Source organism: Orbicella faveolata, unplaced genomic scaffold (genome assembly GCF_042242905.1).
Source record: "Orbicella faveolata isolate gen_17 unplaced genomic scaffold, um_ofav_v1 contig_25, whole genome shotgun sequence".
Taxonomy (NCBI): domain Eukaryota; kingdom Metazoa; phylum Cnidaria; class Anthozoa; order Scleractinia; family Merulinidae; genus Orbicella; species Orbicella faveolata.
In genome coordinates, this window is record NW_028301553.1 from 6910032 (window position 1) to 6932500 (window position 22469).

The 22469-nt window shown below is 40.4% G+C and overlaps 1 protein-coding gene and 1 pseudogene across 2 annotated transcripts in view; both read right to left on the reverse strand.

The window, feature by feature from the left end:
* Positions 1-2386: 2386 nt before the first annotated feature.
* LOC149108761 (uncharacterized) overlaps positions 2387-22469 on the reverse strand; it is a 25351-nt pseudogene continuing 5268 nt past the window's right edge. Inside the window, exons 2-8 of the transcript XR_016208276.1 lie at positions 12114-13339; positions 11632-11745; positions 10721-10971; positions 10033-10294; positions 9293-9406; positions 7547-8197; positions 2387-6375 (exon numbers count right to left, since the gene is read on the reverse strand). The product of XR_016208276.1 is annotated as an uncharacterized LOC149108761 (transcript). The remainder of the gene's footprint in view (positions 6376-7546; positions 8198-9292; positions 9407-10032; positions 10295-10720; positions 10972-11631; positions 11746-12113; positions 13340-22469) is intronic.
* LOC149108762 (uncharacterized) overlaps positions 18698-22469 on the reverse strand; it is a 5478-nt gene continuing 1706 nt past the window's right edge. The window contains exon 1 of the mRNA XM_089293348.1: positions 18698-22469. This exon is cut by the window's right edge and continues 1706 nt beyond it. Within this exon, the coding sequence (XP_089149474.1) occupies positions 20721-21473 (753 nt within the window). The 5' untranslated portion in view covers positions 21474-22469 and the 3' untranslated portion in view covers positions 18698-20720.

Sequence of the window (22469 nt, forward strand, 5' to 3'; positions counted from 1 at the left end):
TCAATGGCCATGCTTCAAAACAAATTTTGCTTTGGTAAATGGCATAATTATTGGAATTATGGAATTTAGTTATATTTTCTTTTGCCCAACTCTGTTTGTGAATATCTCCATTTTTTTCTGCATCAAAATTTAGTAAGTACTGTTTTTGTGTAATGGTACAGTTACCCTCTGGCTGATTATTACATGCCTTTTTTACAATATTTTCAGGACTTTGTTCTTGTTTCCTTTTTCTCTGCCTATTATCTCGCCTGTTTTGAAGTCTCTTTTGATGTTGCTCGTGTGATTCTGATAATTTTAATTTAAGATATGTCAAGGCATTCTTATTAATAGTATGAGGTTCTGTAGAAACATAATGCAAGTCTTCTATGAAAACAACAAACAATACTCTTTGGTTTTTATTAGCAGGAGGTGGAGTTATTGTAGTGCCCTCTGGGCAAGAAAGCCTTGATTCAATGATATGAATTACACAATTAAGTTGATTGGCTACAGCTTGTATGATAATGTTGTCACACCATGTGCCTGGTGTTGCCATTCTTTTCAAATAACTTTTCGATGAATCCTCGGATATACTCTCTACAAACAACTCAGCATGTTGTTCTAAATAGCTAACACCAGCTTGCCTTACAGCAATATGAAACTCAGAAGTGCCATAATACTGATGTGAAATTGCTCTGAAAAAGCAGTCACCAGAACTACCAACATCCAAAGCCTGCAAACCTTTACGACATAGTCTATTAATCATTCGGTCATATGAACTGTTTTCAGCACTTGTACTTGAAGCATTTGTATCCATTTGAGATGAGTGTCTATTGTCTGGATTCATATCACCAGAAAGTGTTGTAAAAAGTACAAACCTGGAAGATTTTTTCAATGAAGGCTTTGAATTATTACACCTTAATTTTTGAAATATTCTGTTATGAGCTGGAACATTTTTTGCATTTAGCTTTGAACCAAAGTAATAATAGTGAAAACAACTTTCATAGCAGTGTCTTAGAAACCAAGTTTTAAATGTTTTGCAGAAGTAGTTAAAACCGGATGAGCTAGGACAATTTTTTTGAAAAATAAGTTTAATTTGTTTTCTCTCCTGTCTGTGTTTTAGAAATTGAAACAATTTCTGTTTAGGTATTCTCGAGGGTTCCCTGTCTCTTTTACCACATCGAACTGATTTGGCAGAAAGCCCACGCGGGGGTTCCCCGTCTGTTTTATCACATCGTACTGATTTGGCAGAATGATCACGCATTTTTCAGCTAAATCAAACACTTCTGTACCTTTGCAGTCGAAGGGTTTGTAGAGGTTTGTTTATATTTGAAATCGCAGCAAGCAAATTAGCTAAACTTTGGTTGGCTTCAACGAATGACCTGGACTTACATGATTCGCGACAGCTTCGCTGTGCTCGGTAAGATTTTTATCAAAACACCTGGGCTTACACGTGATGGACTCATACACTGTATTTGCTGTGTTTACACCGTGAAAGCTCCGTGTTTTATGCAAGGCTTGTATCAATACAGTTGACTTGTTTCGTGGTGAACAAAATGGTTCAGTGGTATAATTGTAGCAAAACTGTGCCAAAATTTCAAAAACAAACTGGTTCTATATTGCACACGCACGATGAAATGAAAAGCTTCTATTCGCCTTGTACGTGAAAGAAGTCACTGAAGGACGATGCTATTGAAGTATACCTTCTCATACGTTAAGATGATGTTTACAACTAAAAAACCTTAAACAAAAATTCACTACATATTGTATATAAGCGGTGGTAAAGATTGTTCTCATTAAAGCCCCTAATTAGTGGGCAACCACGAAACCGGCTTGTAGGGACGAACTTGTAGTTTATTTGTGTTTTTCCTCCCACATTATATACTTCGCTCTACTCTGATGTATTGAGCACTGTTTTACGAAAATCAAATTTTACACTTTATATATGTATATTTTGTTTTTTCTACACGCAGTATTTATAATTTAGGGCAATTTTCGACGCAATTTCAAACATTGGCTTAAACGCGTAACGGCTGAAATCATTGCGCAATTACCAAGAGCATGTCACGTAAATTGTATACAACGTCTTTACCACCTGTGCCTTCATAGTGCCTCTCACCACCCGGCAAGGAGTATAAACGGGTACCATTCAGTTTTTTAGGGACTTGAAGTTGATACAGGTACACACAGAGACCCAGTGGGCTAATGGTTGGCTGAGAGGGACCAGTAATCTGAAGGAGTATATTGCATGACGGGAAGAAACGTTAGGCGAGATAGCCCAAAGGGGCCTTTTGATTTTGTTTTGTTGTTATTCTCCCTGAGAGTCAAAATCAATGTGTTTTAAACAGCGGGGAAATGAAGGGTTGCAACATATCATTTAGAAAATTCTTGTATTTAACATCTAGACACGTTTCACGTAACTCCAGCTCGGAGAGTAAAGGCTCTTTATTACCCATGATTCTGGTATCAGAATGTTAATTAAAGGATTCTAAATTTTTCATTGGCATACGTCATTAAGGTTTCTGTCTCAAATATAATTGAACTAAATCGAAATGGGTGTAAATTGTAAGCACTTCTTTGACATAAAACAACCGGTTCTATGGGCATTGCTATGTAAAAATCTCTACCACAGCTGACTCGTCCCCAGTCGTCTTCATTCAACACGCGGCAGGGCGCAAGGTGAGGAAGGGGTGATCTCACCCTGCACTCCCGCCTCGCCCCGTTCCGCGCTCTGCATGAAGTTGTATGGAAACGACTGGGAACGAGTCAGCTACCACAGTACCGGTAAAATAGAGCGTCAGTTTGTCGTTAGTATAAGACTACATAAGTTTTCGGCGACATGTTAGCGCTGATCAGATTATGACACGTGACAATCTCACGCAAACTATCTTTTGGAAGCCATACTGTATATTTACAACTGTCATGTTACTAATTTCACATAAGGCATATTGACTTTAATAGCGTCAGAGAGGGAAGCAGCACAAGAAGCACCAATATTGTTCTCACTCAAATTCAAATTAGTCAATACGGGTTGACTTTAATAGCATCAGAGAGGGAAGCAGCACCAAAATCACCAATATTGTTCCGGCTCCAAATCCAAATTAGTCAATACGGTATTGACTTTAATAGCATCAGAGAGGGAAGCAGCACCAGAAGCACCAATATTGTTCCACCTCAAATCCAAATTAGTCAATACGGTATTGACTTTAATAGCATCAGAGAGGGAAGCAGCACCAGAAGCATCAATATCGTTCCCACTCAAATCCAAATTAGTCAATACGGTATTGACTTTAATAGCATCAGAGAGGGAAGCAGCACCAGAAGCACCAATATTGTTCCAGCTCAAATCCAAATTAGTCAATACGGTATTGACTTTAATAGCATCAGAGAGGGAAGTAGCACCAGAAGCACCAATATTGTTCCCACTCAAATCCAAATTAGTCAATACGGTATTGACTTTAATAGCATCCGAGAGGGAAGCAGCACCAGAAGCACCAATATTGTTCCAGCTCAAATCCAAATTAGTCAATACGGTATTGACTTTAATAGCATCAGAGAGGGAAGCAGCACCAGAATCACCAATATTGTTCCAGCTCAAATCCAAATTAGTCAATACGGTATTGACTTTAATAGCATCAGAGAGGGAAGTAGCACCAGAAGCACCAATATTGTTCCCACTCAAATCCAAATTAGTCAATACGGTATTGACTTTAATAGCGTCAGAGAGGGAAGCAGCACCAGAAGCACCAATATTGTTCCGGCTCAAATCCAAATTAGTCAATACGGTATTGACTTTAATAGCATCAGAGAGGGAAGCAGCACCAAAATCACCAATATTGTTCCAGCTCACATCCAAATTAGTCAATACGGTATTGACTTTAATAGCATCAGAGAGGGAAGCAGCACCAGAAGCACCAATATCGTTCCAGCTCAAATCCAAATTAGTCAATACGGTATTGACTTTAATAGCATCAGAGAGGGAAGCAGCACCAGAAGCACCAATATTGTTCCGGCTCAAATCCAAATTAGTCAATATGGTATTGACTTTAATAGCATCAGAGAGGGAAGCTGCACCAGAAGCACCAATATAGTTCAAGGTCAAATCCAAATTAGTCAATACGGTATTGACTTTAATAGCATCAGAGAGGGAAGCAGCACCAGAAGCACCAATATTGTTCCAGCTCAAATCCAAATTAGTCAATACGGTATTGACTTTAATAGCATCAGAGAGGGAAGCTGCACCAGAAGCACCAATATAGTTCAAGGTCAAATCCAAATTAGTCAATACGGTATTGACTTTAATAGCATCCGAGAGGGAAGCAGCACCAGAAGCACCAATATCGTTCCCACTCAAATCCAAATTAGTCAATACGGTATTGACTTTAATAGCATCAGAGAGGGAAGCAGCACCAGAAGCACCAATATTGTTCCGGCTCAAATCCAAATTAGTCAATACGGTATTGACTTTAATAGCATCAGAGAGGGAAGCAGCACCAAAATCACCAATATTGTTCCAGCTCACATCCAAATTAGTCAATACGGTATTGACTTTAATAGCATCAGAGAGGGAAGCAGCACCAGAAGCACCAATATCGTTCCAGCTCAAATCCAAATTAGTCAATACGGTATTGACTTTAATAGCATCAGAGAGGGAAGCAGCACCAGAAGCACCAATATTGTTCCGGCTCAAATCCAAATTAGTCAATATGGTATTGACTTTAATAGCATCAGAGAGGGAAGCTGCACCAGAAGCACCAATATAGTTCAAGGTCAAATCCAAATTAGTCAATACGGTATTGACTTTAATAGCATCAGAAAGTAAACCAGCATCAGAATCCTCCGGAATCTCTATAGCCAAATGAGTCAAAGAAGTATTTACAGTAAGGGCCTCACAGAAATACTCAAAGTACAACGGTGCATCAAGTACTGTTTCATCATTTAACCCTAAAGCCGTAATGTGGAGGTGGGCACCAAAAGTATGCAACAATTGCGATTGAAGGTTTTCCTTATGGGTTGCGCACTCCTCTACACAGTCAAACGCGAATTTCAGATTCCTACTTATTTGACTTTCGCCGTTTATATGTGCTGCGATGCTTTTTACAAGACCCACTGCGGTTTCTTCGCATCGTGAGACAACAATTCCACTCATGAACAAAAACGCTTGGTTCAGTTCATCTAAATATCTCTCATCAGTTACTACTGTGTCACAGTCAACTTCTCCGCTGAGAATCTTCGAAGCGAGATAGAAACCACTAAAGAATTCTTGAAAACTCTTGTGCATAAATCCGTAACGCACACAACGTCTTCTTCGACTACCTAGACTGACTTGGACTGATAAAAATCCAAACTTGGTTAAAAGACTTAAAACAGTCGAACTGCAATCAAATCTGCTTTCTTCAATATATAGCTGTCCTTCACACAGAGATTTGAACGCCATATGCCCCAGATGTATCAGCTCTTTCTCGTAAACTTTAATCAGGTCGTCGTTGGTACTCGGCAATTGGTTCTTCTCTTCATATCTTCTCAAAACACAAAGTACAATTTCAATGTACAATTGAGTCCTGCCCGTCGGAAAAGAACCCTGGAAATCCTCGCAAAGAAGACAAAGTAAAGTGGTGTTCAAAGGATTTGCCATCATTTCACGTAAGTCTTTAGATCCTGACCTAAGTAGTTCTAGGAGTTTGTAAGCCAAAGGTCTGTTGTTTTTAAAATACTTGAAGATGAAGCTTTCTGCATCTTCCGTAGTGAATCCCACAATTTCCCACAGGGTATCACAGAACCGCCTAAATTTCATTCCAACTTCATGTCTAGATGTAAAAACGATGTGACACTTAGAGAACTCTCGACCTTGAACGAGTTTTAAGTACATGGCCAGTTTACTAGGATCATCCATTTCATCTAAACCATCAAGTACTAACAAAACTTTGGACTGATTTTCACGGATGAATTTGAAAATGTTTTCTTTGGATTCTTTGTTAATATCTTCGGGGAGAATTTGTTCTTCGATAGCCTCCCAGATGTTAGTTTCGATATCATGGCATCTAAGCAGTAGCAGCAATTCGATTTCTGGAAAAGACTCGTCCCATTCTTCCTGTCTATTTGCCCAGTCATACGCCAGCTTTTGACAGTAAGTTGTCTTTCCCATGCCAGGATCTCCTTCAATCAAAACAGTCCGTGGCTTCTGACATCCTTCATGGGCTTTGAAGATAGCTGTCATGTTGGTGATTTCTTCAGCCAGTGTTCCTCTTGCTTTTTCTTTGTTCCAAAACCTGAGCCTGGTGAAAATCTCATCCAGATGAAAGCTGAAATCTTCACACCATGGTACTGGCAGCACACTTCCTTCACGAGTTTTGTAGAGCTGGCGGATTCTTTCTATCTCATTTACTGGATAAGGCATGCCTAGAAAAAGAGAAAACGACAATAAATCAGATGAGAAAATACGCTTTTTATGTTAATCAAGCTAGGAAATATAAATTACTTCGGTTTCACATGAGAGGCAAAAATTATAATTTACAGTTATGTTTACCATGCATAAGATATCGGCAGGAATGTCTATGATGTCGACTTGCTTGATCTCTTTTTTGGCACTTGATAAATAAAAGTTTCCCAATTCTATAGGATCATTGTCGTATCGGAATATTCAGGCACTGCGTTCTAACAGCAAAGACCGCTTTCACGTTCAGCACCACTGAAAAGTTACAGTATGACATAAGCGTAACAAACTTACCTGTTGCAATGTACTTAATAAATGTTATGAATAAAATGTTGACAAAACGTCCTTCTCCAGAAGAATCACAGAAACAAAATTTAAAAGGTATACATTTGAAATTTTCAAAGTAGAGGGAGCCAGAGTAAAAAAGTCGAATATGCCGTTATTAATACTAGGTCAAAAGACAATACTATTCTCCTCTTTCAAAACAGTTGCAAATAACTTGGTGCTGATCAAATTGTGTTTAGTCTTGGAAAAATGCAAGTTAAACTAAGGCAAAACATTTTAAGCCTTTGACTTCGGTGATTTATTTTACCTCAAAACGGAAATTGGACGCTGCACATAGCTATATGTAACTGTCCTCCCCAGGGGGATGGAATTGGGCGCTGTTATCGCGAGTAATTGAAGCTGAGCACGCAAAGGATGAGCACGCAAAAATCTCTCTTGAACGAGGCAATTATTTCAATGTTTTGTTGGAACGTGCGCACATAGGGAAATTTGTTAAAATTTTCTTTGAGTTCTGCATGTTCTTTTTGGCTTACTCTTTTTAGCAGTTTTGCTGAAATGTACCCTTTTTTCTGCTCGTTGGGAAAGTTTCCGTCCTCGCAGCTGGGAAAGTGACTATTTCACGGAATGGCGTCCATGACGAGAAAGGCCCTGTTTTTCCCCCATTTTCAGGGCATAAATTCCAAGGATGACTACCAGTATTTCTTTGTTTTCTTTGTTGCACTTTCATATATTCAATAAAAAGGCATTTATGGAATAAGAAGAAGTCACACTGTATCAGCAGAACGGAATACTGACAAGAGTCGGTTCTGACATGACTATGCCATTTGTAACTATTGTCAAATCAGAACTCACCCACATCTCCAGAAGATTCCGTCGCACTATCCAGCTCATTCATTTTGTCCTTGATGCAGTCCTCGTTCTTTTTCCACTGCATCAGGAGCTCCTTGTAATGTTCCTCAGTGATAGGGTCCGTTTTCGGATGTATGATTTTGTCCATGGCATCACCATAACCAGCTCCTCCTAATCTCACCAGTGTTTCCCGGATGTTCTCGCAGTAGTTAACAAATACTGCATCACTAACACGGGCTTTATCTGCATGGCCAAGCACAGCATTCATGAAATACCTCACACGGGCTATGTCAGCCTCGCGACTGGTGTCTGCTGCATGAGGAGGTGCGTCCCAGCCAGCTGTTGGTGGAGTCAACTTACAAACTGTCCTTAACAGAACCATAAGAAGTGTAGGGTCAAAGTCTTTGGATGCCACCGAGGAGGCGCGATCAGGATACAGTTGACCCCATTGCTTTGACGTGAGGATTCTTTGCGTTCGAAGTGACCGCAGTGTGTCATGATTTTGATAGTCTTTCAAATGTTTCCGAAGATTTTGTGGTAGAATGATTCTGTCAAATGTTTCCCTCAGGACTCCTGAACCCACAGTGACCAGAATCTGACACAACTGAGCATAATTGGATTCTGCTTTCGTGGAGGTTAATTTGGGAGTGGTGCCTACAACAGTTCACATAAAAGCACTTGATGAGTCACCTCTTACAATCTACCTCCCGAGGACGTTATTTAATGCTTTGTTACCATGGTCCTAAAAGCCAGGCAATTCTGAATTTCGGGGAAAGACAATGGAATCATGGCACACGGCCAAAACTGTTGAGGCTGACAATAATTCATGCCCACTCCTGAGACAATATAACATTCTTTTAAACAAACATTAATTTGAGCGCTTTTTGCATTCTTCCGAACATTCTTTTTAGTGCGTATTTAATTTATGCCAATTACTCTCTATATTCTATACTCTATATTCTATATGTTCGTTTAACTTGCTCATTTGCTCTACTTGTTTTGAGATTTGCTGAGTAGTCTAATCGGTAAGTACATAAATTTGGTTTTCGTTTTCCGACACTCAATTGAAAACCGCTCTAACTTGTTGGACTCATCATTTGATCCTAACTCTTCTTGCGGTATCGTGTACCACTAAGCACCAAGAACCTTGGTGAAGTTCATCGTCTTTAAAATTTTCGTTATTGGTATTAATAAAGATAGTAAGCCTCCGTATTATGAAAGCGTCCGTATTGTGTATGGGTTATTGACCAAGTGTGAGGTCAAGATGGCTGGATATTGACCAAGTTCTTTTTTTGCGTGTTTATGGACCGAGACGGAGTCGAGGTCCAAAAACACGCGAAAAAAGAACGAGGCCAATATCCAGCCATCTTGACCGAACAAGCTTGGTCAATAAAGGATTTCTTATATGGCTTTCGGGGAAATTTTTCTTGCGGGACACTGCGGGTAGTCCCGAGCGGGCAAGATAGCTCCATCTTGCCCGCTCGGGTAGCCAATCACAGCGCAGGATTTGATTCATCTTGCCCGCTCACGGAGCTAGCCATATAATAAATCATGTTATGTAACTTTGCAGGAAGTTGTAAGTATACGAAAATTTTAATACACCTACTGTCTCCAACGTGTTCTTACGGGAACATCTATATCACGGACAGTTAATTTGAACTCAAAAATCCAGAATTCATACATTAGTAAACAGTTCATATACGTCTTTATTTATAAATCTGTTGCTGCCGATTCAGATCTGCTATTTACCTGCATGGTCCTCGCCAAGCATCCTCTTGGTACCCTGGGTACTAGAAACAGATAAAACTGCAGGAGATTTGTGTTTTCGTCTTTGAGTTGAACATTTAACAAAATTGGTTTGACCTGCACATAGAAAGGTATTTTGAATTAAACAAAAGATTAGCCAGAAAGTTTGCATTTTAAACAACCATCAGTTCTTCCTGGTATGCCGATTAACACTAATACAATATTAAAAGTTAAATGAACATGCAAAAATGCTCCTCACTACAGTTTTTTTTTAGAGGTGAAGTCGAAAAATGTAAACATAACGGCTTTAATGAAACATTACACAACTGAAATCAAATCACTCTTACATCGGTCAGTCACCCAACGTTCATACCAGACGAAATACTTGTACTGCTGATATCAAAGATGTCTTATTTGTGGCGACTTGAAAGAAATTTATTAAAACTAAAGCTTAAACTGACTATTTTAAAAAGGTTTTTTTATCATCTGCATCTAAAGTTATCTTCTTGAAACCCTGTTATAATACCATGTCAAAGGAAAGTGAAAATCATGTTTCCTTATAGCTACACTATCACATCGCACCACAGGTGTGATCTGAATTTCGGGTTCAACAAAATTGGGAAAATTCCTGCTATTGAGCTAAAACAGCAAACTAATTGAGAGCCACTTGTTAATTACGTTAAAATCGAGAGAACAGTTTTTTTATGTTGGTTTTACTGGCTTATCAAATCCTTGCAACCTACCTTGTCTGGGTTGCAGACTAACGTAGTGTTTCTCGTGGATGTGTCCCAAAACAAGCAGGTTGGTGTTGCCAACAACACGATCTGGATTGATGATTAAATCACAGTCAAGACTGCTGATTACACGAATAGGCGTTTTGTAGCAGTTTGCTGCGGCACGGAGAACCAAGTGATCGCCCCATGTGCCATCCTTTTCCATGCTTCTCAAGTAATCAGCCCATGATGGGCATCCATGGACAAAGTTGAACAAATCTGTTCCATCGGTCTTTGAGAGCGAAAAAAGTTTAAAGTTAATTGAATGTACTAAAAGTAGCTGACACGATATGTCAGTCGTCCTGACCTATACCAAAATAAACGGCGTTTGGTTTTCAATATTCTTAACAATAATTCACGTTTTTACAATCGATGGGTATTCAAAACCTAACCCGGTTGTTACTAGATTTATGGAATTATGTTGACACATAGTTTATCTAATAAGGTAACATCTCTCGATTGGGTCAGGGACACAAAGTACCAAAGTACTGGTACCAAAGCTTTTGCTGGTTATTTTGTCCGGCAATAACTATGATTACGTACTCGAGAAAGGACTATAATATTTAAATTCCATCATCAGTTACTCGAAGAGATTTCAGAGCCCGGTTTTAGCACACTTTCATTCACATCAGAAGACACCTGTGGACCGCTTACTTACCAATTTGGGGGAGTTCCTGAGGCATCCGACTAACTTTTTCCGAAGTTCAGTCACCGAAATTTGGATTCCTTTCACGCTTTGCAGTTGCTCTGACAGTGCGTAGAACATACAGTTTCCCGATCCTGGGTTGTCACAAATGCTGAATCCCTTATCTGAAGCAATCTTTTGCAGATTTTCTGTTGCGTCAGATTTCTTGCTGAACTCGTTTGCATCACCCTCCATTTGCTGCAGATCACGAATACTTTTCATAGCTGGAAGCAGTCAAAATTCTTGCCGTTATAATAATCTTCTATCTAATTGGTTAGCTGAGTAAAAGATCACGCGTTTGTCTGGTTTATATATATAATTTATTACTGCAAGTCACGACTAAATATTCTACTAAACTCCGAAAGAATAGGAAATTGTACGAAATAACAACAAATTAGGATTTAGGATTTCAGTGTCGAAAGTAATCAGGCAATTACTGACTTGGGTTTTGGTTTTGGGTTTCCTAGGTTTTCAGATTGGCTGAGTAGTCTAATTGGTAAGTACATTGGTTTGGTGTTTTCGTTTTACGACTTTCATTTAAAAACCGCTCTAACCTATTGGACTCATTATTTGATCCTTACTCTTCTTGAGGTCTCGTGTGCCACTAAGCACCAAGACACTAGGTGAAGTGCATCGTCTTCACAATTTTCCATATTAGTACAAATGAAGAGTATGGAAGAGTCCGTATTATAGAGGTAAATGAACTGTCTAAGAATGTATGAATTCTGGAATTTTGGGATCAAATATTAATTGTCCGTAATATAAAGGTGTCCGTAAGAAGAGGTTCGGGTGTATTCAAATTTTCGTAATCTTAGAACTTCCTGCAAACCTGGACATAACATGACTTATTTATAAAATTGTTACAGTTCGGAGCTGTTATTTACCTGCATGGTCCTCGACAAGCATTCTCTTGGTATCCTGGGCATTAGAAGACGATAAAACTGCAGGAAATTTGGGTTTTGGGCTTTGAGCTGAATCTTTAACAAAATTAGTTTGACCTGCAAACAGAGAGATATTTTAAATTAAACAAAAGAGTAACCATTTTTGAAAATCAGCAGTTTAGCCTGGTATGCCGATTAACACTAATACAATTAAACGTGTTTCTCCAAGAACTGTTTCTGGGTGAAGTCCAAAAATATCAACATAACGGCTTCACTGAAACATTACAGACCTGAAATCAAAAATCACACTTTCACCGAATTAGTTTGGTCATACTTTAGACAGCCGGGTCCAGTGTCCAGTTTATCATTCTTAATGTGTGGTGCTACAAAATTTGATTAAAAACGTCTTTTTTTTTCACGTCACAGTCACTATCACTAGTTATAAATTTGTAGATATCCTACAAAAATGCCCTACAAGTACATACCATCAACGAGGGTTAACATTTGGTTAACAAGACCTCGACTTTGTTTGGCCCAGTTGTAATTCTTCTTATAGGAAGAACGTAACAGTTCAGCCTCCTGAAGTCTTGTCTCTCTATCTTTATTCCAGACTTTCTTGATGGCTTCAGCCCATACCAGAGGATTCTCAGAATCAATGACACATGCTGAACCAAACGGTACTTTACCTAGGGCTTCTCCAAATCCTGAGTTCTTGCTAACAAGTACAGGGAGACCAGCTGATAATGCCTCTAAGCCAGTCAAGCCAAATCCCTCTGTTCTGGAAGGCATCAGTACAAGATCTACTTCGCAGAACAATCGTTTCAAATCCTCTCTGCTTTGCAGGAAGCTTCTCACTGTCAGGCGGTGAGCAGGAAGACCACACTCAAGCAGACGCTTTGCTATGTCCTCGTGCTTTCCTTCAGGTGCACCAACGAAAACAAGATGAGCATCATTCAACTCAGCGACGGCTTTGCCAGCAACATCAAAACCTTTTAACTGAAAATCTTCAGCATCTCCGCGGCCAAACACTAAAATGCCGCATCGTTCTCTCTCTTCAGCAGCATGTTCAACATCCACAAATTCATTAAAGACACCAGGGGTAATGTTAAGAATGGCTTCATCTTTCTTACACCAGCGAAGATATCTGCGAAAAGCCTCGCACAACTTCGGCCCAACGCCCACAACGAAGTCAGCCTTTTCGCAAAGTTCCACTTCTACTTTGTGCTTCTTCTCGCCCGTGGAAATCGGATTTTGGTAGGACTTATACATTCCCAGTTCCTCTGGGTCTGTGTGGACAACTTGAATCCACTTACATTTGTGAGACTTCCTTATTACTTGTGCTTGGTGACCAAGCTTCACGCCATGACCAACGATGACATCAATTTGCAAATGATCTGGCGGAAAGCTAAGCCATTCTAGTTCATCGTACCCAGTCAGTCTTGTTGCCTCGACAATTTCAATGTGGTGATCACGGGCCGTTCTCTTGTCTTCTTCGCTGCATTGTGGAACAAAGAAAGAGATTTCCACCTCAGGACATTTAGCCAACTCTATGGCTAATTCTCTGTTTATGGTGGAGAGTCCGCCTTTAGTTGACCTCCATTCTGATGCCAGTATTGTTACATGTAATTTGCCAGGGGACGGATATAGCTGGCCATGTTCTCGAGATTTCTGTGAAGGTGAAGTCATTGCCACCTGCCGGGAGATCACACTCCTACGAGGAAAAAAGAAGCAGACTTGTAAAAGCCATACCGTGAAGTGTCTACATGTTAAAAACATTGCCCATTTTAGCCTTTGCATCTGATTACTTCAGCCATATGGCGTCAAACTTCCTTACAGAGCTAAATATAGAGATGAAGTAAGCCAAGCTTTTTCAAGACTCAACCGAGACCGATATAACAATTCCACAACTGCTGTTAGACTCACAGTAATGCAGAAATAATTTCCATCTCATTTACGTTTGGACATCTTAATATTACAGTCAAACCTGTATTAAGCGGACCTCTTAAGCGGTCCACTTGAGATTGAAAGACCATTTAAAAAGAACACGTTATATTATAAGTCAGAAGCCACTGTAAGGAATGTTTTATACTTTTGGGATTACGTCCGCAACTATATCAATGTAATCGCGTTCATTTGTTTGTTAAAGGAGGAGTGAAAATTGATCGACAACTATTCAGATTATGCTGCAGCCTTCAAGTCATAAAACAGGCGAAATAATTTCAAAAAAGAGAACACAACGAACTCTGACATGAGACGGATCAAGCATGCATGGGAGGAAATCTCGGGAGTGTCTAATCAACGCGGACCGCGGGTCGCGGGTCGCGGGTAAGCAGCGCGGGTCGCGGGTAGGCAGCGCGGGTCGCGGGTAAGCGGTGCGGATCGCGAGTAAACAGCGCTGGTCACGCAAACTTGAAAAATAATCATAAGCAAAAAACCTGAAACAAACGTGTTGATAGACCAATAAAGGATGATCTTTGGTAGACCTATCTTCAAAAACGTTTTTTAAAACACCTGTTCCTTTGGCCGACTCTTGTGACCCATGTTATGTTTATAAATTAAATGACCGGGGTGGTAATCCTGATAAGCCGTCATTTGTTTTTCAGACCAGTAAGTTTAAAGCAAAATTCGCACTTAGCATGGACAGTACTGAATACCATATCTTGAGTCAAGAATTTTGTTTTTTGGACGGGAAGGTAAAGAGGTGCAAAGGTTTGGTTTCACTGACTTGTACCTCTCGCCACAATGAAATGTGAAAGTGAAGACTGTTGCTCAGTCGAGCTTTTTTAGAACAACTTTTAACGAAGTTCTGTGGAAAGAAAGTCGAAATACTGTAAGAAGTATTTCTTAACTTTAATCTTCATGGCCGGGTTAATGATATGGCATGGTCAAATATGGCGGGTTTGCGACGGTCAGTTGATTCTCATGCCCTGAATCGGGAAGAGTCAAGACTAGCGAATGTTATTTTCTAAGATTGCCGGAACCGGCAGGCTCCCAGGTTAAGAAAAGAAGCCAGAAGACGTTTTAAAGCACTGTGTAATCGTCAACAAGGCCAAGGAAGACTTAGAGAATTTCAATGAAGAGGACAACGATCGAAAATATTTACACAGGTGGGTCGAATCGTACCGTTACTAAGTACTCCGAAAATGAATCAAGCGGAGACCATTCACGCCAACTGGGTGAAAAGAGACCGTATGAACATGCCCCTTCTCTATGCAGCTCATGCGGATGTCCGAGACAACGTGCAGCTGGAAGTAGAATATAAGGCACTTTAAAATGGCAACGGCAAGGGAGGCAGTAGTCCCTCCCTGGCAAAGACAAGACAAAGCGAAAAGAAGTCAACTAGAAAGGGCGAAAGGTCGCGGATGGAAGATCTAAGGGACGAGGATAGGGCCGGTGACTCAAACAACCCGATGGCTAGTACTCCTAACCCGTGCGATCGGCACAACGCAAGTGTCGAGTCTAGGAGGTCTTACGAGGCAAGAGGTAGTCGTTACAGGCCGATACGAAGCAGATTATTTTTACAGAAGCTTCAAACGGCAAAGCAAGAGAACGAGACAACTAAAGCTAAATCAAGTTCTTCGCAGTCGTCTCTCGAAGGGACTCTTATTGTAGTTAATCCTAAGAGTGACAGTTCCGGTTACAAAGTTCAAACTGGAAATAATCCCTCTCGCCAATGTGAACATTTTTCAAAACCACATCATGTGGAGAACGCTAGATATTAAAGAGTGCCTGAGACCAGTTATCTTCTACAGCAGTTCTCCTTAACCGACAGCGAAGTTTTGTTAGTGTTGGGTAACACACCAACGCGTACGGTTATCCCGGAGCAGCTCCTTTATAAAAATACAACATCGTCCAGATCCAGGAAAACAATAGTAGAAGATCTTTTGAGAAAACACGCGCGCCAGAAATCAGCATGCACAGATTTGGACTTAAGGAAAAAAAAGAAAAGAAAACAGGAACTGTGCCAAGATGTCGAGCATGTAGAAAACTGCAAAATGAGGGAGAGTCAACAGTTACCGTTAAAGGGTTGTGCGTTCCGCACAGTCAATATTTTGTAACGGAAACTATGTTTTATTTTTGCCCGAGCGTGCCTTGTGTCAACAGCATACCCTCTGAGACTAATTTACAGCCCCCCTACCACCCGTAGTATTGTGGCTAACAAATTGTCAGTAACTGAACCACGAGAAATAAGTTAAAAGAGGATAGCTTACCAATAGAGTAGCCTCTTAACTCGAACTTGTTAACTCGAAACTTGGTTGCAATTAACCAAGTTACCTTTATTTGTCCAGTTTTTGAAACGTTAATCGGGCAAACACCAAGCAAGCTCACGAATCCACGACACTGCCATTTCGTTGGGTCGGCTTGTTTTCAAAGAAGCTTTCTCAGAAGGATCCTTAATTTTCATTCAACGTTTACGTTAAACACGACGCGTGACTGTATTTTATAACTGAAAGGAAGGTCTCCTAAACCAAGGCAATTAGTGCTAGATTTCAGCCGGACTAATTATTTTGCACATCGTTGGGTAGTTTAGTAATAAATACTTTGATTTATTGTCACTCATTTTAGTCTGATGAATAGTTCAGCCGATGGGACATCCTGGGAACGTTTGACCTTCGTAGCAGTGTTTTTTGGTTTGCGAGAGAGTGTAAAGGGCTTTGGATAGAAAACACGTCTACGTACGCTAGGAAACGCTTAATTTTAACCGTTTCTACACCAGAGGGCGAGTTACAAGCATGACCCACAAACTGTCCTATTAGTGCTCAAACGGGGCTATTGATAACCAATCACGTACCAGAATTTTGTTATAGTTTTCATTACACGGGAAATATCATCGAGAAAATCCGGTTAACGGATACGGCTTTCTTTCAAATACGAGTTGAACCAGTAAGGCGATGTCTTACTCAAAACATTCATTTCTAGTTTCTCAATACGATAAAAACGTAGGAAGGCCGTGTTCAAGTTAAGATTAACTACCATTTGCTCGGACATAAAATACTAAAACACACAAAGCGAATTTTACTACGAAAATGTACTTAACTCACGACAACATATCATAGTCAGGGCCCCTGCTCATACCAGCCTAGCACTCGAGAAGCTGACCTGTTTAAACAAAGCTGACTTTACTCTATCTCTTCTGTTGAAGAAATCGTATACTTTATATTCATTTGTCGATCAAGTTCAGTCGATCCCACGCGCCGAGTTAATATTTTGCTAAGCTTGCGATCTCTAGAACTCCAGACAAAATAGAGGATCTGAGGACACACTAGATCAGTTACATAAAATATTCAATGCTTTTACAGCTTTGATCAAATCAAACTTTACATTCGAAACATTTTTATTATTATCACATTTCTGCTCTTTGGTTTGAGTCTAGTCGGATGCGACAAAAGCAAAAACATATTTATATAAAAAACAATGCACGTTTTCAAACGCTCGGCAAATACCGAGTTCAGGAAGACTTGATTAGATCTGTAGTTGTTGCGATACTTTTAATTATAAGGTAACAACCGTCCAAACGTAGTGTAAATTGACATGTTATGAAAAACAACGGGAATATAAACAACAAACACATCAAGCTGAGCCAAAGTGATACGATATTCGTTTTAAAAGACCTCGTAATATTAGAAATTCACTTTAGTTCGTGTGAAATAAGTTACTTTTAAGCAGATTTAAACTTCTCTTTTCTCAATATATCAAGAATATTTTTATTTCATTGAGATGGACCAGCCCACACGTTTTCGCAGCCCGCCATAAGTACATGTTACCAAGGTGGTAGTATTTGCAAGTTTCCGGTAATCTGTTTCATAGACTACACTCATTCCTTCTTCATTTTACGTCTTTATTCTCCCTGTGAATGTCGGTTGGTTTTGGAAATTGAAATTTAAAGGTTATCTATCACAATTAAGAGCCAATTAAAAGTTTATGTATAATGCGCATTTTCTGAAAATAAGTGAACCATTGTGACTCACAGAAATAACTTGTAACATGTAATGACGCGTGCTAAATATCTTACCCTTTATCAACAATGGCCGCATCCCGGGGGGGGGGGGGGAGGGGGGAAGGTGATCCCAGAAAAATTGGATGGGGGTGTGCGGCCCGCTTCCCAAAAACCTTGCCCTATTTATGACCAAAATCTGCGATATTCCCAACCCTATTTATGACCTGACCAAAAATTCGAAACCGTGTTTATGACCTAACCCTTAAATCAAAACCCTGTTTCGGACCTGCGTTATAATTAGTTCCCTTGTTCAGACCAATGCTAAATAACCGTAAACATAATTTGTGAAGGGCTTTTGTTGATTTTCTTTTCGATAATGATGAAAAAGTGGCTTCTTCTTAAAAACATACCCATATCAAGGCTAGAGTGCAAAAACCATACCCTATTTATGACCAAAATGGCCAAAATCAGCTAAAATCGATACCCTATTTATGACCAAAACAGCTGAAAAACCATTCCCTTTGGGGTCGCACATACCTATATAACCCATATAAGGGAGTTACCCCCCGGGAGGGGAGGGGGGCGCATCAGGCGAAATCGTACTGCATTTGTGAAAGACCGCAAATGTAAATACGTTATTTATTTAATGTAACGTTACAGTGGCATTACACCTGGTTTTGTAATTTGATATTGGATAAGAGATGGTCCAAAGAGAAATAATATAAATAGCCTGCGTAGCTTGGCGGTTTAAGCAATTTTTTTCAGCAATTTGAGTGCGAGCGCACAAAACAGCGAAGCCGCGAGGAACTGATTGCCTGGATTACCCGCATTTTTTATTGCCGCCCCCTATTTCATAATTTGACAACCCGATGACAGGTTTGGTGGTGAATCGTATTAACACAGTCTGCGAACAGGCTCCCGGTTGGGTTTAGGGCGAGCTAACTGAGTGTAGTCTAGGGCGAGCGGGACGACCCGAGAGCGGCCCCACTCGCTTCGCTCGCGGATTCACGCTTCAGTTGCAGAATTTTTTTCTGCCCTCGTTGGGAGCCTGTTCGCAGGCTATATTAACACAGCTAATCAGAAAGAATAATACCGGTTTCGCCCCATGGCGAGTTCGCCCCCACTATGAAATTTTTATTTCGAGTTCGTCCCCGCTCACGCGTCCAGCCGTCTCTTCTCGGGGAGGAACGCAGACCGGACTCGAGAAAGCGGCGGAAATCGAGCCTACCACGTCTATCGCACCCAACTTTTCGAGTTCGCCCAAAAATTTTGTGTGCGACTTCGTTTAAAACTTTTTAATTAAACGTTTACGTAGTTGCCGAGGTATTAAACGTTTTCGAAGAACCATTTCAGTCTACCCAACTTTTCGAGTTTGATAAGCTTAGATCATTGTGCGCTTGTTGCAGCCGGCGCGTACACGGTAACCAAGTCAAACAAAGCCCATTGATCGATCGGTTGACCTTGAAAGATAAACGACGCGTAATAAGAAACCCCCAGCCAACTTGGCAGGGAAAAGTCACTGTGATACTATAGAGTCTATCAAAACAAAACTATCCGATGCGGTGTTTGCTCGATGGCGGCGAAGCGCAAAGCCTAACAACGATACTGGCTCTCGTAGACGACAACATTCTTGTTTGGCGAGCGCGAACAGTGAAACACGGTAAAAATCATGCTTTTGCCAAAGCCTGTTGGGCAAACGGCCATCACATCTCTCCTATGACACAAATTGTTTTCAGCTGTTTCTTGCTCGTGTTTGGCAGTTAAATATTTCGAGAGAGTCGCGAAGAATATTCAGGCGCGAAAACGCTTTCGACAACGCTTTCTCAATTATTTTCTGTTTACACGCCAAAGATCTGCGTTGTAATCAGTGTTGTTCCTTGGAGCTGTCCCTTGCGAGATTAGCGAAGATTTTGATTGATGTATTAGCCTTCTGATCCAATGGCAATGGCCCGTAAGCCAGCGTATTGGATAGACTGCAAAACAGTCGTTTTCGGACGTTTTCGGAGGATGCGATCCTCGCGTGTGAAGCGCACGAGCCTCACACGCCCGGCGTCTCTCCCCGTTCTCCCTCACCGTTTTTACACTCGCTCCAGACCGTCGCTCGCGTTCGCAAAAATACGACTGTTTTGTAGTCTAGCGTATTGGACTAACAAAAAGTTGCCGGTTATCCCTGCAAGCGGTTTCTCAGTTGTATCTCTCCCAGGCTCCCCACGGCTTCGCCGCTCTTTGGCGCTCGTTATCGCGGCTTCGCGGCTTTCTTAGCGCGCTAAAATTGCTTAAAAACCGCCAAGCTACGTAGGCTATAACATAAATTGTTTGGGGTTATTAGGTCTAAAAAATATCAGATTTCTAGCTGATTACTTTCACACTCTCCGCCTCCGCTGTGCAATTGTGCAATAGTGTGACAGAAAGGCCTCTTGTTTTATTTTTTTTTTAATTGTCTAGCAGACAGATTAGATTAGAAGAGTCACGCTATATCAACAGCTATGCAATAAATTACCTTCGTGATCGTTTGCTCTGGCATGGGCTTTAAATTAAGCAGAATGAAATTGATCTATTAAGCCGGTTTCACTTTAAATAACTTTTAAGAACTTTGATTAAACTTCGTCTTCTCAAGTTTATAGGTCATGAATTTTGTTTCATTTGGAATGTGTTAACCAAAACAAACTCTGGGTCGGAAATCGTGTGTTTACATAATCAACAACAACAACAATTTATTGGTATTCCCATATACATGGTGTTACCTAAATACAGAATCGCTAAATAAAAAAGTCAAAAACGAAACAAATTACAACAGCAACAAGAAAGAAAAATAAACAGTTAGTTACAAGATTAGAATTGATTGTTTAGCTGACCGGAAAGGGACAGGCATCAAATCTGTCATCGTTAGTAACTGTAGCCAACCAAAGAAAACATTGTACGATTTCTTTTGTCTTTTGTTCTAAAAATCGAAGAGTGTGTTGTAATCGAACTCGGGACGTTGTAAGAGGCAAAATATATATGTTCAAAATTCTATAGTGAGTGAGCGATTTTTAGCGCAAACTTTATCGGGAAAACATTCAGGCAAACATCTAATTCCCAACATCTGATTGTTTATACAAAATATCATTTACATAACATTGCGATCATATTGAAAACAAAAGATATGACAGGCCTACACGGACTCCCCTCGTGAATTGCGATAGCGATGCATTTTAGCCTTCAATTCAATTTTCGCTCTAACTAGCGTATCTTTTAAAGATTTGCCTCTCTTATATGATATAATCGGAGGTTTAGTATAGATGCTTTTCAGCAACGGCTGGTTTTGTATTACAACCCAGTTATTCATTACAATTTTTTTTAGGCCACGTACTGCTGGGTGATATGTCGTGACAAATGCCAAAACTTTCGTTTGAGTCTTTTTTCTTTGTTGGAGAGCCAACCTTCTGTCCTCGAAGCGGACTCCTGTTAGGGACCTCTCAATGAAGTTATTAGGATATCCTCGCGCTTTGAGGCGCAGTTTGAAGTTTGAGAGGCACTCTTCAAAAGTGGTTTGTGAAGAGTTTGTTCTTAGGAGTCTTGTCTCTTCGCCTTTGATAAAACCTCGTTTTACACCCGGAGGGTGGCAGGAGGTGAAATGCGCGTATTGGAAGGTTTCTGTCGGCTTGTAGTGGGTCTTGATGTCAAGGATAGAGTCAGTTTGAAATCTATCCCCTTTGTATATTATTGTGTCAAGGAAAGTAATTTCACTCACTGAAATTTCAGCTGTGAATTTCATTGAAGAGTGGAACTGGTTGGCTTGTTCAATGAACAAATTGATATCTTGCTTGTTTTGATTCCATAGGGAGAAAACGTCATCGATGTAACGTTTCCATTCTATTGGCTTGATTCTGCTTTGGCGGATGAGTTTTGTTTCAATTTCTGCCATGAAGTTGTTTGCAAAACAACTGCCATTTTAGTACCCATGGCAGTGCCGTGCGTTTGCATATAGAGGGGAGAGGAACGGTTTAGGGAGGAGGGAGAAACGGCCAAAAAAAAAATAGGAAGGAGGGAGAAAGGAAGCAAAAAAATAGGGAGAAGGGAGAACCAGAGCATAAAAAGGGAGAAGGGAGAATGTTCTCCAAAAAATGTGACATGAATGTTCAAGGTCTTACCGACCCACAGATGAGGGCAGCTTTGGCCACGAACTGCAAGTTAAAGTGTATTTAAGAGTTCTCGCTTGTAGTCTCAACAATTTCAAGCCTTCGACCTCCCCTTGGGTCCCTGGGGTCCCCTTGTGAGTCTTGTGAGGTCATTATTTATACACCATACCCAGTCTTGGCCGAGCGGAGACGACAGCACTGATCTGCCTGATTTCCGGTCTTTTGTGACTTCTTTTGTCTGGCGTCGGTTTTAGCGGTCTCAACGAATTTGAAGTTTTCGGAGTTTTTTTGAGTATCAAGTCTATCAAGGTGAGTGAATGTTATTTTAATGTGAATGTTTTCGGTGTTACGGAAGATTGTTTTGAAATTGAATCACGAAAGTCTCCTTCCTTCTTTTTTTTATTATCATTATTTTAAGACTATAACGCTGCATGGTTTATGACCTGCCGCTGAAAGTCATGAAACACCAGAAGAATTAACACCCAGCAATGTGAAATAAACTCTACAAGTTCAGTGAATTACACCTGATGCATAGATTGATTTCAGGCCATTTAAACTTTCAGTTCAAATGAAATCGCTATTGTTGAGGTCTCGAAGATCAAGGTCAAGGCGATAGTGAATACGAAATGTCTTGCATGTGGACCATGTGTGTGTTTAGGTCTGTTTGGGCATCACCAAAGAAACAAGTAATGCTTTCCAATTCGGTGTTTTCATTAGGTTCCCATCAAATAAATGTATAGTGATCATGAGCAACGTGATCTTTTTTATAGCCCTTGAAATCG